This window comes from Pempheris klunzingeri, chromosome 5 (assembly GCF_042242105.1).
Source record: "Pempheris klunzingeri isolate RE-2024b chromosome 5, fPemKlu1.hap1, whole genome shotgun sequence".
Taxonomy (NCBI): Eukaryota; Metazoa; Chordata; class Actinopteri; order Acropomatiformes; family Pempheridae; genus Pempheris; species Pempheris klunzingeri.
The window spans coordinates 12,892,004-12,910,771 of record NC_092016.1 but is presented as its reverse complement, the minus strand read 5'-3'; the positions used below and the strand labels follow the sequence as shown (position 1 = coordinate 12,910,771).

The 18,768-nt window shown below is 41.6% G+C and overlaps 1 protein-coding gene across 1 annotated transcript in view; it reads right to left on the bottom strand.

Moving 5' to 3' along the window:
* tln2b (talin 2b) overlaps nucleotides 1-18,768 on the bottom strand; it is a 77,931-nt gene that overhangs the window by 22,680 nt on the left and 36,483 nt on the right. Inside the window, exons 7-29 of the mRNA XM_070830432.1 lie at nucleotides 16,657-16,784; nucleotides 16,281-16,344; nucleotides 15,955-16,059; nucleotides 13,846-14,001; nucleotides 13,044-13,145; nucleotides 12,858-12,934; nucleotides 11,409-11,592; nucleotides 10,777-10,890; nucleotides 10,272-10,380; nucleotides 9,416-9,624; nucleotides 9,094-9,192; nucleotides 8,307-8,474; nucleotides 7,665-7,959; nucleotides 5,941-6,107; nucleotides 5,087-5,215; nucleotides 3,760-3,873; nucleotides 3,439-3,552; nucleotides 3,192-3,326; nucleotides 2,825-2,953; nucleotides 2,599-2,701; nucleotides 1,413-1,621; nucleotides 862-981; nucleotides 504-701 (exon numbers count right to left, since the gene is read on the bottom strand). Of these exons, the coding sequence (XP_070686533.1) occupies nucleotides 504-701; nucleotides 862-981; nucleotides 1,413-1,621; nucleotides 2,599-2,701; nucleotides 2,825-2,953; nucleotides 3,192-3,326; nucleotides 3,439-3,552; nucleotides 3,760-3,873; nucleotides 5,087-5,215; nucleotides 5,941-6,107; nucleotides 7,665-7,959; nucleotides 8,307-8,474; nucleotides 9,094-9,192; nucleotides 9,416-9,624; nucleotides 10,272-10,380; nucleotides 10,777-10,890; nucleotides 11,409-11,592; nucleotides 12,858-12,934; nucleotides 13,044-13,145; nucleotides 13,846-14,001; nucleotides 15,955-16,059; nucleotides 16,281-16,344; nucleotides 16,657-16,784 (3,228 nt within the window). The remainder of the gene's footprint in view (nucleotides 1-503; nucleotides 702-861; nucleotides 982-1,412; nucleotides 1,622-2,598; nucleotides 2,702-2,824; nucleotides 2,954-3,191; nucleotides 3,327-3,438; nucleotides 3,553-3,759; nucleotides 3,874-5,086; nucleotides 5,216-5,940; nucleotides 6,108-7,664; nucleotides 7,960-8,306; nucleotides 8,475-9,093; nucleotides 9,193-9,415; nucleotides 9,625-10,271; nucleotides 10,381-10,776; nucleotides 10,891-11,408; nucleotides 11,593-12,857; nucleotides 12,935-13,043; nucleotides 13,146-13,845; nucleotides 14,002-15,954; nucleotides 16,060-16,280; nucleotides 16,345-16,656; nucleotides 16,785-18,768) is intronic.

Below are 18,768 nucleotides of genomic sequence, written 5' to 3'. Positions count from 1 at the left end.
AGACCTGTATTAAATCTAGTCAAAAATATACACAGTATTTATTGCCAACACCTGTCAAGGGACCTTGTAAGATAAGGTATTTAATATGTCCCTACCACCTATATCCTCTTTGCTCACTCAGCAGGGCTCTTTGAGCCTGATTAAAGCACGGGTGTCATGCTACATCAACTTCAATCCCAGAAGATCTTTCCAAATTAATGAGCAAAATAACCAGAACAAGAACATCACAAGATCTCATTACATCTGACTGTGTTAGTGCTGTTGGGGACAATCATGTGCCTAAGTGAATTAGATGAAAAGGTCTAATTAACAAATGACTTAAATAGCTTAGGTAATAAAGTGACACAAAATTGTGAGCGCAGTCACTCAGCATTTAATACTTTTACATTTTGTCCATAAATGGTTTGAATGCTCGTCTCCATGTGTAAAAATATTGATGGCAGTGGATTACAACTGAATTGTTTCACTTGACTGTGGAGGGGTTGTATGATCATGAAACCTACTTGGGTGTGTCCTGCCATCTCAATGCCAGCATCCAGGAACTCATCAAAGTCTTGGCTGAACTTTCCCGAGGCCGCGGCCAGCTGGCTGCTCGTTCCACGGGAGGAGTGGACGACCTCGCCTGCAGAGTGGTTGAGCTCAGCTGCTGTGTGGTTCAGATCGGTCTGGGCCTCCTGGAATGTCTTACTGCAGGGAGGGAGCTTCAAAGACACATCAATTAGGGCATACTGTAGTACACATATCAAATGGAAATAACCTGTTTATTTATGTGGGGACATATTAACATATGAGTTCATTACAGATGTTTTTGTATAGATACAAATCAAGAAATCTGCGGGTAAAAGTGTGAGCAGGACTCACAACATCCACCAGCAGCTTCTTGCTGGCCTCTCCGATGCTCCTGAGGGCCATGTCAACATCCTTCTGGCCTGGCAGGCAATTCACGCAATTATTCAAGGAGTGCGACACTGCTTTGGCCACCTGAAACACAGCACATTGCTCTGTCAATGGACTGCCATTAGTCATTCTAACAATAGGCTACACAATACAAAATCCCAGAGCAAAGCTATAAGGGGAAAACATCTCAAATGCAAATTGGGCTCACAGCAGTGCACAGTAATCCGTGTCACTAATTTATGCTGCTGTCACAGATATATGCCAAACAATATGTTTATCCTCTGAAGGGCTGCAGGAGAATGAGCACTTTAACTCTGCCGCTCCTGAGAGAGGAATATCAGGCGAGACACAGAGCAGAGAGAAAATAGCAATGCTTAGAGGAGATGATTGTTATGGAAAGAAGAAATGTTTACAAATCAGTAGAGGAGAGAGATGGGCCTGAGAGGAACAATATGATCGCTACATTAATATCACTGCCTCTGGGGTATATATTATATTACTGGGAGCTATGCTACCTGTGCCAGTCTCTGCTGACTCTCAGCATCTCCTGGATGAACCAGGGCCTGATGGGCTTCATGGATCAACATGGCCGAGCCTTCCATGACATACTGGGCTGAGTCCAGCATTGCAGCTGCAGCCTGAGGCTCCCTGGTGCTGGCTGCGACTCCTCTGGCTGCTTGAGCCAATGTCCTTAAAGCCTGTGCTGTTTCTCTGGCAGCCACACCTGTAAACAACCAGCCATGCATTAAAAGAACAATAAATAATGCCAATCATAGTTCCAAAGATTGAGAGAATATCATGATGAGTACATAAATAATATACAGAAACAGCAGCCACACTAGGGAATATATTCTACAGATTCACTGTCTTGTGTTGAACATTGTAATGTAGTGAGAGTAAATTACCATGTTTTTGTAGAAATTGAAAGTGATGTTTTACTAAACACCTTAATTTCAATTTCATTACTTTCTGCAGTAGTGCTGTTAAAGCAATACAAACTGAAAGGTGTATTTCCTGTCTTTACTATAATTGGAATAACATTGTGCAAATCAGCTGGCAGGGGATAGCCGTACCACACTGAGAACAAACTGTGATACTGAAATGCTCTCATTGTCTAAATAAATGAGTTAATATATTAAATATGGCCCCGCATGGGAGGTGCCCTTAACTTATTATATGCAGAGCTGAGAAGAAAAGCAGCAAATTGCATCAAATTGCATTAACCAGCCAAGTGGAGCCATTTGCTGATGGAATGTTAAATCTACTGAAAACAAGATTAATGAGTAGCGAGCGGCACCCTGGGCCACAGCATGAAGTGCTGCCTGGGAGCCCTCATTGTTAGAAACGCTATTCTCTATCTGTCTTCATCTCTCCTCCCCTGAGATCCTCAATTGAGCCAGAATTGACGGCAAAAACACCCAAGCTATGCTGGATTCAAAGGGTTCAGTTTCAGGCAACACTAATAACACAAATAAAGGAGTGATCATTTTCCCTGCCTGCTTTATCCTCTCATCACTCCCACTTGGCACAGTTACAGTTACATTTTTTTTTTTCAATTAAAAATACAGTCAGCAGTCCATTTACTGTATATGCATTATATTATCCACTCAACGTAACTACTCTTGACAGAGGTAAATTATTAACAAAACAGGTACTTAAGCGTCTGAGGCCTGCCGTCAGTGTACAATTCACTTTTCTTACCTGTATAATGTTCATTTCCCTGTGCAGCGCAAGTCAGCAGCTGGGCCATGGAGGAGCCCACAGCTTTAGATGTACTTCCTAAATCCTGAGCACATTTCTCCAGCTTTGTGGACAACAGACACACAAACAAACAACGTATTCATTGTTATGATCTCCTCATCATATTAGGTTATCTACAATAAAAATTCTCAACTGAATTTCATAATAGATATTGCTATGCACTGACCGTTTCCCCAGGAAGAGGTTTGAGTTGACCATCAATAACAGACATCCTGGCATCCTGAAGCTCGCTCTTGAGTGTCTGTACAGTTTTGAGGGCTGAATCGATTTCCAGAGGTCCACAGGCTTCATGGGCCTTCAAGCAACACACACACACACACATAAATGCTACTCACATGCAACCATCCATTATGCAGGGCAGACAGGACACCATACTATGTGCACTGCTTGGTATCTCTAAATGAGATCTACAAAGAAGGCTGACCTGTGCAGCTTTACAGCAAACAACATTTCACAACAGATAGCAACAAATCTCCATCATCTGTATCAGTGAGATGACTCCTGTTATCTCTAACGATGTTGTGTAAACATACCTTCTGGGTGGCAGTCCTGAGCTCAGCCAGGCAGGTAGCTAAGTTTTTGGCACACTGCCCCAGTTGCATAGCAGCAGCCTGGTCAGCCACCGTTGGAACTGCTGACTTTGCAGATGTCACCATCTTGCTTCCAGGCTGAGAGATGGCGACAGGAGAACAACACATTCATAAAGGAGCAGTTTTTGTGTGCGTATCCGATGACAAACAATTTGATAGTTGCTGACTGTGTCATGGTGAAATGTCAGACCTGTAAGAAGCTTTGACTGGCCATGATGAGGGCAAGCTGGGCACCGAGCTCCTCGGGCTGAGCCTGGCTGCTCCTCATGCCCTGCACCAACTGGGGAATGCTATCTGCCACAGCCTGCACATAGACACACCTATAATGTATGATGCTTCATACCCACATCGTCATGATTAAAAGAGAAAAATGCTCCCAAGACTGCCAACGGATACATATTCTATGATAATATATACCAGAAGGACTGAGTTTTCCAGTGCATTCTCTGACATTATCTTTTTAACACATCTGTGAAGAAAATAGCACATGAGAAAGAGTACATGATTATACCTTGCAGCTGTGCACTAGCTGTTGGTGTGAGGCGGTATTTTTGTTGGAAGCAGCAGCATTTTGGGCAGCTGCGATGGTCTGAGTAGCAGCAGCCGCTGCCTGCTTAGCAGCTATCTGTTCAGGAGATGCGAATGGAAATCATTTAAGCTGAAGTGAGAGAGCGGCGTGTGGCTAACAGTAACATTCACTTTTGCTCTGTGCGGTATTATGCTGTCATGTTCTGTGCTCAGACAGAGTTGTTCTAATCAAACAAAGAGGGGTCACAAACCAAACGTTCTGTAAGACGACAGAAATGGGTTGGATTGAACTGCACAATCTTTTATTTAATGAGATGATCAGCATTGCTAGCCCAGTGCTGTATCTCCAAAACTATAGCACTAAAAATATACTGCTTAGCTCACATTAATTCACAGACACAGGACTAGCTTTGAAGTGGTGACAAGACAGAGAACAGAAGAAGACATCCCTTGTTGGGTGGATGAGGAGATGAAAAAAGAAAGTTGGAATTCATGATATCATTATACTGAGAGAAAAACACGAGACTGAGCTGCATTTAGAATTGACATGATAAGCTGGAATAGCATTCGTTTTCTAACTATGGTATAGTGCACTCTCTATATTTTGAATATTCTATGCAGAATATTGTATTTACATCCGAATAAAAGCCTGCGCACATCTGCACAGCAACTAAATGACAGAATGTCAGAGGACAGCAGGTGAGATTAAGAACGTTTTAAAGGGCCTAAATGTTTCTGAGATAACTGGGACATGATCACTTGCAAGTGTCACGATACTTTGGCCTTCATTGGCTCACACATTTCCTTGATGGAGGCGACTATTAACACCATTACTGTGACCATCTGATGCAAGGAGATGGACTGAGATATATGTCTGATAGCAAGCTGATCCCAGCCATGGGTAATGCATAGTTTATGGGCATGGGAAATTGAACATTGGATGTTCTGGCGCAGAGAGGGGTTAGTCATTAGGGGTAAACTGATACCATGGGCTAAACACAGATCTTTACACCCAGATAGTTCACTCACAGCACTAATGGGATTTTTAGCTCAGTGCTACGGGAAGAGAGGAATAATGCCGACAAGCTAAATGGGCTCTACTTGTAAAAATGACTGCTGTAGCATTTTATCATTCGCATTCTGGCATGTGTTTCCTTTGGCTATATGTCTAAACTCTCCATTTATTTCTGCTGTGTTTATACTACAGCGATGACAAAATGTGGGAATGACATGTTTGTGAGGAGGAGAACTATGTTTTGATTGTGGTCAAACAACACATAGATGAGAACACGTTGGCTCGTATGACTCACCTCCAGCCTGTTGACTAGCTTTTTCTTTATTGCATTCTGAGCTGCTGCGTTTGTAGCTACACGTAGCCCCTCAGCTGCTTCCCTCAGTCTCTGCTGCTGGTCCTCATTCTCTGGGTAGGCAGCCGCCCCCTGACAGCACATAAACACACAAATCAACACCCAGACTCATATGTCCATGACACAGTACACAAGAATAGCTCTGCAATTAAAGTATAAGAACTCTCATTATACACGTTGTGCAAAAGATGCAAAGAGGCATTTAGCTCTGTCTGCCCTATGACAGTTTCCAAGGAGACCATCAGTGCCAGATTCCCACTTCCTCTTTGATAATGGCAGTGATGTGGTGATTAATGTGTCACAGATCATAAAAACATTCAGTGTGCCATAAGCAGCGTTTCACTTGCCTGGGTATTTTACACTGATAATATCCTGCTCCACAGTGCCAGGGGCTTATTAAGAGCCACTGATGCTGCATCCTTTTATTTTGGATGTGACATGATGCTGGTTGCTAGTGTAATGCCAAAATGTGTATTCTCTCAAATGAAAGCAATTATGTTCAGAATATCTTTTAACATTGTGTTCAACTTGTCATCGCACATGCAAGAACATCATTGCAGTGCTAATAGAAAAAGTTGAAAAAAATGCACAATATCAACAGTTGTGGATGAAACTGATTATTTATAATGGTGTTAAACTAACAAGAAATATGTCTTCTGTATAATTTGTTATAAAGCGCTATTTAAAGTACAGGAAAAGGAATGCAATAACGTCAGAAAGCAGTTAGATTAGGTTACACGCTTTAGTATGTTGGTAATTTCGATAATCAATCATATCTGACACAGTTACACTCTTACCTTAGCAGCCTCCACCATCCGAGCTGTGGCATCAGCCAGGAGTTTGGCTGCAGCCAGCAGTTTCTTGGAGTTGTCAACATCAACTTCTGCCTCTGCATCAGATCTCATTGCATTGACCAGGTCAGAGGTGGCCTGAGCTAACACCCTGGCCTGACGCACCATCTCACCTGTTCACACATACAGACTTACAGTAAGTAAGACCATACAGGAGGAGGCACCACGCGGACATTATGATTGTTTACTAGAGTAACAGCATAAAAAGAAGCCCACGCTACAGCTGAAATTGTGCTGCAAAGCTGATTCAGTCCATTTACAAACTGTCTGTTTGTTGTGTAGATTGTTGTAGAGCTGTATTCATTTCAACAGCCAGAACTTTTTGGAAGTGATGATTACATTTCAGAGTTGTCACCATCCGTATAGCTGTCAGAATGGAGGACGCTCTTCTTATGACAAAGGAATTCCCAAACAAGGGTCAGCAATGTATTAGTGTGGTTGCTCAATAACATATGCTTCTACCTTATCCACCGATAGACCCAAATTAGTACTGACACCATTTATAAGACAATATATGTATATTGTGAAATATTATATTTTCTAGATATTCAGTTGGGATCGTAAAGATAAAACAATCTATAGAAATGTCTATTTTTAACTTAATGTGATAATTTAAATATCTAGAAAAATACAGACATGTCATCTTATTGAGGCAAAAATCCTGTATATTCAATATTGAGTTGAAGCAGCACTGATCTCTGATTTATAACAGTACCCCCTAAGGCCTGATTACAACCAGTGATATTAAAGGAGTAATTATTTTAGTGAAAACGGTACGACAGAATCCATGACAGTTGACAAATTAATATCATCTTATGCTTATATCATCATTATCTTTGTCTTTGTGATCCAGTGCATGACAAAGACATTTCTGTTAGGGTCCTACACTTGTGGAGACACATCATTGTTTTCACCTTCATGAACTTTTATAGCTGAAGGTTTCCAGTGAGTCATCCTCTCTCACACAAATGAAAGTCTTTGGAATGTATGTAACATCTCCCCACACACCTGCTATAAAAAGCTGTGTTTCCCAAACACCCACCACCAGCTTGAAATAACTCAACCAGAGAAGTCTATGAAAGACAAGGCATCTAGGTGCTTTACAACCTACGTACAATGGTCTTGGGGATCAGCCTATACACTATCTGTCGAATGAAACTGAATCACTGAATGCTGGTCTGTTGCTACAGAGGTTCCTTTTTTTCTTGTTGATTTATAGAAGGTAAAAAAATGTGTCTGTCCAAAAATGCCCAGGTCATGTGTTTCCTTTTAAGTTTCAAAGCCTCCCTGATGCTGATTGAGACCAGACTGAGGGCTCTGTAGTGGTTTTGGATGACATGTTTCCGACAACCCCTTGAGAATTGGCTGGGTTTGGAAATTCTTCAGTCTCATGGCTTGAACCATAACAAATGGCTTGAGCTTTGAAAATGTTTCAACAGGACTTTTAAGATCACTTAACATGGCCAAAATATGGACAATATCTCAAGGCCCTTTTATACAGTCCAAGACAAGTGAAAGCAGGTATACATTAAGGATCATCTGATTTTTTTTTACTATTTAGTTCTTGCTGTGAGAATACAGATTTGGATAAACTGAAGAGACACCAAGCATTTTTAATTAGGCTTCATCCACAACATTCTCTAGCCTTGGATACTTCTTTTTGTACTCACCAGCATCACCCATGGAAGTGAAAATGTTTTCTGTCACGTTCATGATTGTGTCTGTGGCCTGGTCGTAACGTCCGATGGGCTCTCCGCAGCTGGCGTAGTGGCGCACATGCTGCAGGAGGTCACTGAGGGCCTGGCTCACCACACCAGCTGCTGCCCCGACTTGCTTCAGCAGCTCGCCATCGTCGCTGGCCGAGCGGCAAGACTTGACACAGGTTTCCACAGAGCGGTCCACCAACTTTCCGGCCTCGACAAGCTGCTCCTGACACACTGGGGAGCTGATGGTTGGGCTTACCACCTGCATCACACACAGTCATTGGCAGAAACTCAGACGAATTACGAGAGTTGAAGACGATTTTGATATTAGGCAAACTACATCTATTACAATTCTTGTGTCATTGAACCAAAGAATTTGGGCCTTTAAAATTAAACTGTTATTCATTAATTAATAATTAATTTCTAATCCATCTTTTTCATTAAAGATATGGCACAAAGACCTGTTCATGAACTAAAAACAAATTCAACATGCATATTTCCAGAGTAAACTATAACAATGACCATGCAATTCTGCTGAGATGATTTCCTGCCTGTTGGTATGTCCTCTACCTACTTGGCTACTGAGATGAACAAGATTTAGATCAGTACCTTGGTGCAGGCTACCAGCTGTGAGGTGGACAGGGCACATTGAGTGGCAGCTGCGATCACCCGGTTCTGCAATATGGTGTCCTCGGCCACCTGGGCCACGTTCTTGGCCTTCAGGACTAACATAGCAGCTGCATTGGCCACTGCTTTGGCCAGATTCATCAGGGTGTCCTGCAACATATTAATCAATGTCCTTCACTGAAACGCGGCACAGCTGCGCACATGTGACTGAAGAGACCAGGAAAGTAAATGTTTTTAACTCATTTTGTACACTGAGCAGTTAATACTCAAAGAATAACAGTGATATATCAAGCAAGAGGACGATAGTCCAAATACATTTTAGGAGGTGAATAATGAATAATACCTGTGCTATTAAGCAAAGTAATTGGATTACAAAAGTACATTGATCGCCGTGTGGTAGAACAGTATTGGCTCAAAGTCCGTGAAATGAATATGGATGACATATGAGCCCTCTTCTCCAGGGATTACCACTAAAGAGAGCAGTAACAAGGCTGTGAGAAGACCTCTGGGAACTAAAAGTGTATGTGGAAGGTAAATGAGGCAGATAGTTGAAGCTACAGAGAAGCTTGTGTTAATGAATGTTGAAGACAGTGTATTGTGTATTGTGACATGCTGTTGTAAAACCCACATAAAGTAACAGTCTAATAATAAAGCCAGAGGTGATTATGTAAGTGTGTATTGACATTTTTAAAAGGGGCCCTGAGAATCTGAGTGTGTCTTCCTGTTTGGCCGGCAGTGTCATAGGAACAGTGAGTGGGCGGCGTCCAACCTGGAACTTCTCATCGGTCTCGCCCTCCCCCATGTGACGGAGCAGGTCCCCACTGGCCTGTCCGATGCTTCCTGCCGCAGTCAGCACCGTCTGTCTGGGCTGTACGAGGATGACATCACCACATTCATTACACTGGGCTGGCCTGTTCTCATACTGGCCTGCGTGAATTATCTAAAACAGACTTCTGGATCAAAAATCATCTTCACTGGGACACTGATAAAAGGAAAAGCATGCAGTTCATCACTGTATGTGGCTTTGTGGCTACCGGGATTACAGTGGAGGATGAAGTCCAAGTCAGTACAATAATCGGTGGGCTTCTCACCTCAGCGGCCGCAGGCTCAACAGATCTGAGCAGATCAGACACAGCTCCTGCCAGCATCCTGGCAGCGCCCATGAGCTTGTGTCCACTGCCCACCTCATCGTCCATTAATGCTGCAAGCAGCTTTACACCCTTAGACATTTCCGTTAGGTTGGAGGAGATGGTGGTGATGGCGCAGCCCACTGCTGTGTAGTCGGTTTCTGTGGGCTCACCTACAGAGAATGGATTGCCATCATTAGAAACTACACCTCTGCTGTGCATCTTAATTTGCTATGCTGCTGCCACATTGATTTAGCTAATCCACAGGGCAGCTTGCATGTCACATGCTGTAACACACACATCAGTGTCAGTGTCATAATTGGAGCCTATTTGAAATGGCTCCACGGTCATGAGCATGTTGATGGAGCAAGTGGCAGTGAAGAAGAAAAACTTTGTATTAGATAAAGGAGGGAGTATAAGTGCAACCAAACAGATGGTGAGGTAAGATTAAAACCCCGCAAAAGGCTGGCAGGACTGGCGTTGTGCCAAGCAACATGGGGAGCAGAGAGATACACTGCCAGTATGTAGAACTTTGAGACAAAAAGTTCAAAATGTATCTATCACTGGATATGTTTATTGGGGAAATAGGAAATACACTTTTACCTAACAGATCATCATCAGTGAGTGCTTAGCATTGACGTTGAAAACATGTTTCTCACCTTGGGGCTACAATAATCCAAAGATAAACAATATTTTTCCCTTAGAGCGGTGTGCATTGCAGACTTCATAAACTAAAATTCTGGTCTAGAAATAAATAAAAACTGATTTGAGATTTGAGTGTTTTATCCCTTGATTGTTTAGTATTCTCTTGGACACTTACCTGCAGTAAGATTGACCACAGATGCTGTTCCAGCAGTAATGGCATCAACCTGAGAGTGGATTTCATGTTTGGATTCATCCACTTTGTTCTGAACCCAAACCCTGGATGCCTTTTGGTAGAAGAGGAAAAGTAGAGCTATTGGCTTTCATCACAGTGGGTGATTTTCAGCTCATATAAACTTTCTCATGCAGGATTAAAGGACTAGGGCTGTTATATAGCCCTACCCCTACAGCTTTGGAAACACTCAAACATTAAATACAGCCTCCATATTTACAGTCAGGCTATCCAAATTATATTTGTTATAAATGTGATGGACTTTCATGTGATGTGAATGCTTAAATACATCACAACTGTCTTAACCACAGAAAGCACACAGTCATGGGTGTTGGAAAGGTGGAACTCAAGAAGTTGCTGTAAATGAGGAGATGTGGAGGAGCATAGTGTCTATTTGCATCTATCCTAAAATATCTTTTCAAATTGTGTAGTAAGTGGAAAGGACACTCACCAAGTCATGGCCCAGTGGAGGCAGATTATCCACATGTCCCAGGTCAGTCTGAGCCTGCTGCACAGCCTGCATACTGCTGTTGATGGTCCCCATCAGGGCCTGCTGGGCCAGACTCTGACAATGACAAACAACTGCGATGCATGGTGTGCAAATGGCAAAATAAAAGCATTCTAAATACACAATATGTATTATATGAATTGAACGGTGTTGCAATCTAAAGTCTATAAACCACAGGAGACAGATGTGCTTTTAGTGTGAGTTTGAGGAACTTTTCATTCCCCATCTCACTCACAGCCCTCTTCATATTGTTCATTGTGGTTCTTTGTTGACAGCAGGGACCACAAGCAATATTTCAAACATTGCAGATCAGATTTACATAAAAATGTGAGAATCATGTACCTCAACACTGTGTTCTGATATTTAAAAATTATCCAGAGAATTGAGCTCAGCAGCAGTGCTACATCATTCTCTCCTTTTTTTGGCTCATTTCTTTTGGTTCACACACAGTATTTTAATTGCACAAATTGAAGGTTGGTCGCTATGATTTTGTGTCAAAAACATGGTGACACAGGGAAATATGACTTTTGTCCTGGATATCATGTTTGCTTGCAAGTGAAAACTCTCTTACTCACCAGTGGGGGCATGTGTCCTCTGTGCATCTGCCCTGTGGTGATTTGCTGCAGGGCAGAGGGCATCGTACCCACATTGAAGGTGTCAGGGCCGCCAATGGAACCAGACCGAATTATACCCGGCAGTGCTACTGAGCCGTGCTCCACACGACCCACCCGATTGAACTGCTGCTGCAAAATTGTGGACCTTTTGCAGGAGAAGAAAAAGAGCTGGGTAGTCTGGGATCTTGAATTTCATAATCAAACACACTAAAACCACAAAGTTGCTTCATTTTGTATATTTATTTAACATAGATGCACAGGATACAAGCAATCAAACCTGTGACCTTCTAGTTACATGGAAAATTATGCATCTAAATCAAAGCCTGCTCGCAGTGGAAAGACTAGTAATATACTGTACAGTAATGGCAAACTACTACATTAATAACTTTATTCCGGATTGATGTGCTTTTCATCTAATCTTCTACTTATGAAAATTATCAGATTAATTATAAATAGTCCTATTTTAAAAGAATCGTCTGTATGTCTATAAAGCAGCAATGTGCTTTGCAAGCTGACTTATGGAAGTGTTAAGGAATTGACTATTTCCCTTGTTACTTGTAGGCGTTTTTTCTTTTTAAGTCTAATTGTTGTACCAGATGATAACACAACTGTTACAAAATTATAATTAAAACATTTATCATGCTAACAAGGCATTGTCAGAAAAAATATTGTGCTGAAAAATGTCTGTTTTCCTGCCCAGCTCAACAGATGCTTCTGACTCCATTGGTTAATTATGGCTTGTTTTGAGAGGCAGCAATTATGTTTTTGTGTTGAGAACCACAACATGAGTCAACTGGCCCATGAGCAGCAGGAATATGCTGCCCCATTCTGCCAGAGAGTGGTTCCACTAAGAACCATGTGGATTTCCAGTGACAGCAAATTTCCAAGCTCTGTGTGATAAAGCCCTGATCCATCAGCGTTACCTTAATTATTATCAGATAGTACACTACGTTGGGAAAAATCAGGAGAGACAGCAACCAACTGACATACAAATTACGGATTAAAACACCTTCCAATGAGGTGATATATTAAGCTGTTTGACATCTTAACTGATGCAGATTTCTTTTGGGAAATAAGATGATAATTTAGTGAGTTTACCCTAAGGCAAGCTTTTGTGTTTAGGTTTGCAAAAACAAAAATCGTACAAGGAAGCAATTCAACAAATTGTATTCTGAAATATCGAGAACTGTGTCATTTGAAATTTCAAAGTGCTGTTTTTGTATTTAATTCTAACATTATCTCTCTTGGGGTTACTACAGTATGCTGGGCAGGCAGAAATGTAATTACATGCACAATTTACCAGTGAGGTCTGAATTCATGAAGAGTTACTAGACTGTGTTCGCCGAATGACGATGGTCAGCATTTTTAACAATGCACAGACAAAACGGTAGAGAACACATAACTACTCACTTCTTAGGGGAAACTGATTCCTCCAACATGGTGGATTCCTCATCTCCCTCAAGGCCAAAACGATCCTTACTTTGCTTCTGTGGAAAGAAAGAGCAACAGACATTGCAGTGATCAATGTGGGCTAAATGTTTGGTGAATTGGATGTTGCAATGATTCAAGATTTACATTAAATTTTTAATTACTTGCCTTCTTAAGAATGATGTCAATATATCCGGCAATAAGTTGAGAAATCTGCTCTCCCTCTGTAGTCTGGACGGAGTAATAACTCTCCTGATACTCCCCGAAATCCTTTGTAATGAATTGAAGACAGCAGAGATTCAGGGCAAACAACCTGAACATCTATCCAGCATTGCTGAAACATTCTATACATAATAACAGCCTTTCAGTCTGCTCACACATACTGGGCCGAGCTTGGCAACACCTTAATTATTTCTACTCTTAATGAAAAGAAAAAATGACTGGCTTGCACGGCGCATTCTATTCCTCCACAGAGTTGATTAAAAATTAGATGTAGCGAGTCTCAAAACTTACTTCAAAGCATTCTACAGAAATGGGTAAACATTTTCAGTTTAAATCATTGTTGGGAAATATTTTTATTACTTTATTTCATTAATTTGCATAATCTACTAATCTTTAAATGGAATGCTTCTTTTCAACATGGGAGGAAAACAGACAGTACTGCTGCCAACAGCTGGTAAAAAAAATGGAAAAAGCTTTGAGATAAATAATACATCCAAATTCTGCACAAACTTCCCCGGACATCTATTGTTAACTCAGACGAAATAGCTGACTAGTGTGCTGAAAACATTCAATATAGGAGTGTGAGGTCTCAAGAATTTTTCTGATGCTGTTTGTGTTGGAAAATGAAAACTGGGCGTAAGATTAAATGTGTAATGCAGAGCTGTGGAAATCACACTGTGCACAGAACAACCGAGCACAGGATTAGAAGTGTACAACATCTGACTCGATGCAGAGTGTCACACAGTACCAGGGTGAAGCTCTTGGGGGAGGCAGCCCATCTCTTGACTGTTGTCAGAGGCCACTCCTGCACCACATCCTTCGTCTTCTCATCCACTCGCATCACTGACTCTTTGGTTATCCCCAGCAGCCTTGGAACCAGTTTATTTTTACCCTTCATCTTTTCCTGTCAGATAGGAAAACATCAGACAACATTTATGTCAGTGCTGAACACCTACACAGATGATTCATTGAAGGTGCGGATGCAAAATCGTTGTGCCATTCCGCTGGTGCTGTCATAATACACATGCTGTGTCCATGGCTTAAAGCCTCAAATGGAGGAGGAGAAGGGCAGCTGTGAACTGACCCAGCAGAGTTTAGCCTTGTTTAACTGCTGCTTTATTGAACAGGGTCTCCACAGGCCTCAGTCACCGTCAACACACCAGCATGGTGCTTCCACCAGCTCCCTGCCTGACCAGCTCCACTGCCCTCCGCTCTCTGCCTGCTGACAATCTATTACAGCTCCCTTCAGAAACTGAGCCTACACTTGGCGCCGCTCCAGGGGTGCAGAGGACGACACAAAAATTATCGGTTTGTAGAGACGGGGGAGTTCACAACACCTACATTTCATGCCTCCGGGCTATTGTTTTTTGTTTTTTTTAATCACTGAGTCAAAATGGAGATCTCTGAGAATCGCACAAAGACCAACAACTAGAAGAGCTTCTAGGTTCAGGGCCCTTAAACTGAAGGACAGATAACATTATCTCATTGTTTATGATATCTTCACACAAAGGTTTATTAAAAACTTCCATTGTTTGAGGTTACGTTACTTGAACGCCGAAATTATCAAGGCTGTATTGAAGCAGGAAGTAGATATTCTAATCTGAAGTGGCCAGCTGAAGTACTATATTATTTTAAATTGTTCAACCTTGAATATTGTTGGAGAAAACCTGTGTGAAAGAAATCACAATGGAAAGGCTGGAATGGAAGGCTTTATATTGTACATACCTGCATTGTAGCTTATTTACTTCTCATATAGAGTATTTCCATATCTGAGAGGTCTAAAGCAATAGGGGGCTTGCCAAACTAGAACCTGCAGTGATTAAAGACTGACAGATGAGAAATGGAAGGTTACAATAAACTCTCAGATGTGCTTCAACAAAGCCAGGTCTGTGCTTTTGCCTCCGCTAGCATCAAGAGGAGAGTGCAGCTGGAGTGAATTATTTAACAGAGTCTTGAAATCTCCATCACTACATCTACTCATCGAACACAGACATTGCTCGTATGTGTGGATGCACGCGCACTCTTTTGCGCACACACTCGTACACAAAGCTAATCTGAACCCTGCAGTCTGCTTTAAGTACAGGGCCAAACATTCCATTTACCGTCCATTAAGAGCCCAGCAGACAACTGCACTCATCTTCTTTTTCTCCTCTATCCTGTATGTTTGTAACCAAATGGGCTGCTGTCAGAGAGCTTTTACAATACCTGCTGGTGCGACTTCATTCCCATTCTCGGGCCGCACTTCCATTCCACTTTTGTGTTCGCCAAACCAGAACAGAACAGAATTGCTATTGTCACAAATATTTCACAGCACTGAGCGTGCTGCTGAACTGCAAATGCACAAGCTTCCACTCTGAAGCTTCTGATTTGTTGTGATAATGGGGTTTTTGGTGTTTTCAACAGGCTTTCATCCCTGTTCAACAGCGCAGGGCATATCGGAGCAGGTTTCTAAATCACAGCTGCCACTCATTAGTACAGAAGCGTTTGGTGCCCTTTATCTATAACCAAATGTATCATCAAATTGATACTGCTAAGTAATTAAAGGAAAATTCAGATCTTATTTTCACATCTTTGGCTCTCATTTCTATCAGTTCTGGTTACATTGTAGTTTAATTGTACTTTGAGTTGCAAACGTGTCAAGAAACAATCGCTTCTCCCTCTAATGCAATAAACTTGGAGAGTCCAATTTTACCACCACTAAGAGAAATAATGATAAGAGAGTGAGATGAATGAGATTTTTTTCTGTGGAAATGTGAGCATATTGTCTGCTGTGCTTATGATTCCAATATGTGCAATACATTTGTGAACATTTTTAAATCACTAATCTACCTTAAACTAACATGGTTGCAGCTCCTACCTTGACCAGGAAGAAGGACACTCCATATGTCTGCAGGGACCTGGCAAGCTTCACGTACTTCACTTTTGCCTCAATCTCCGTCATCTCTCCACAGTTTTTATGGTCCTGGACAAAAGACAGCAGTTACATCTCCGCCTCCTTAGACTGATCGTCACATATGTTGCATGTTACATTACTTCATTTTATCTACATGCTTTATATTTTGTCATTTTATGCCTCGACAGAGAACAAATTACTATAATTCCCATGGGCTGCACCCCATTTCAAACACATGACTTTTTTTTTTTTTTTTTAAATGCAACACTCAAGCAAAGTAATGCACATACTTGAAATATTTTCTTCTCGGACCCTCTCTGCTTGATGTACTCTTTAGGTAGGAACTCCTTCAGGCTATGGAGATAAATGACATTTTTACATGGTTACCCTTTTGAGCTACAGGCATTTCCTTTTCTATTAACATACCTCTACATATGAGGTCATTCTTGCCCTACTGCCTACATATCAGAAAACAGTTGTAACAGCTGACATCACCCCTGAGCTTTCCACTGGAGGAAATCCCTGAAGCAACAGCTTGTGCTTCAGCAGGAGATAACCACAGCACATGCCCAGCTGTGAACTACACATATGAAAGCACAACATTCCGTACTAAGTTATTGTGTGCTGGTGTTAATGCATTTTTTGGATACAGTAAGAAAAGCTTACTCCAGAAATCCGGGCTTGTGTTTGTGCTCCACGTGGGGTCCAAACTGGATTTGAGCCTGGATCCCTGCAAACTCGCAGGCTTTATCAAAGGAGACTGGGTGGGATCCATTCAATATATCATCCCTTGCCTGGAGGAGACATGATGAGAGGTGGGAGGGAGGTGAGAGGCAGAAACACACATCCAGGAAAAGGATAGAACTACAAAGCCATGAGAATTATCCAAAATTCACCCAACAGAGCTCCGTAACGAGCACTTCATTGTGTGCTTTGAATGCAGTGTGGCTTCAGAGAAGATGTCCTCTAAGTGAATAACTCAGTGTATTTCTAGAACAGGGACATCATAACTGAGACTCCACACAGGGGCGCTAAATAAGATTTGTTTGTGACAGTAAGAGCCATTCTGCTGGTTCTCAAATGTAGCAGTTCCAACAATTTGTCATCACAGCCCATTACGTATTATTAAAAAGGAAAACACATTGCAGAAATGTATCAGTCTTTCACAGTATCCCATCTGCATTACAGAATGCCTCTAAATATGTTGTTAAGAAATCTAATGAATCTTTTTTATGCTGAGCAAAAAAAGACTTATTCCCATTTGGTGCTGCTGAGACATCACTTATATTCCAACGCATTTTCAGCCAGGCTGTCCACATTATCTTCACCGTTTAGGTAGATGGAAAGGGAGAAGCCTTTGTTGACATCTTTCAAATGGTTGTCAATGTGTGCCATTTTCTCCAGGGGGCAGTCAGCTCTGCCTCTTTGTCTCTGTCTTCTCCCTCTTTCTAGATCACTGCTGCAAATTTAATGGCTCCTGAAGCTGAGAGGCCTTGCTGACAGTGAGAAAGGCTCCATCAGTGCTTTTAGCATTAGCAAATCAGTGCACAGCTTGGACTCGACTCATTCTTACGTCCCATAACATCAATGAAAAACTAAGCAGCAGCTTACTGCTGTAATGAGGACAACAATCTCCTCCGCTCACAATCAAGTCCGTTCCCCATTGCAACCAACAGTGGAGTACATAAGCTCTTACTGAATGCAAGAAGACACACTAAAATTAGCCCTCACACATGCCATTCACTCTAGTACACACTGTTCACATGATGGTATTATTGTGAAGTAGGATGCTGGGAATAATGGGAGAAAAGGATATAAAAGTAAGAATTGCTTGCTGGATGCAGATTGGTTAAATAGTATAATGAATTTACCAGAGGGCATTTGGAAAAAATAATCTAGGTTGCAAGAGCCTTTGTGTAGCTTTGCAATAATTTTACAATCTGTCCCACAGACACATATTGTAGAGGATAGCACAGCTACAGTAGATACCAATGCTTTAACATCTTTTCACAGTTAGTGTGTTACAAGCACATGTGGTCATGTCTTTGGAGTATCCTGGTTATGTGTTTGCATACATAAATATGGGTTCAGAGACCTGAACAAGCCTTTTTGAGAAACTAAACTAAAATTACCTTGACAACCTGAAAAGATAACATGAAAGTGAAAGTGAAAGTTTAACACAGGTAATGCAAAAGATACATTTTATTGGTTGTTGCTCTCATATTTCATTACTGGCGATACATTGAGGTAGCCAATATCCAGCAGAGTGGTAAATGCAACAGTGGCCAGAAACCAAAGTGGGTTCAGCCTCAACTGCTCAGTCAATCTGGAAATAAGATAATCAGAAACCTGGATACTGGAGGTAAAAAAACGGCTCCGTCTTTGTTCCATGCCAATAATATATCCCATTGATGTCAAAGGATTGACTGTTTTTAGCATGTGGTTACATAAGCAGAAAAGGATCTGCTCTTTGATGAGGTTGGAGTTGTGAGGGGAGCGAATCAGCAGACTAAAGTGAGAAGTGTCAGATTAGTCAGCTGATAGCCACATAAACTGTGAATAAGCCGGTGATTGTGAGACATTAATGAAATAGCTGATGCTATTCAGTTAATCCAAATAAGATTCATATGATCAAATGATCAAAACCAGAATAGGAATAAAAAATGGGATATGTGGCTAAAACACTCATTGCTTTGCTTACAATACAATACATTATTGGCAGGGTAATTTCACACCACCAGCAAATCTAAGATTAAGCAGGTTACTTACATGTAGGAT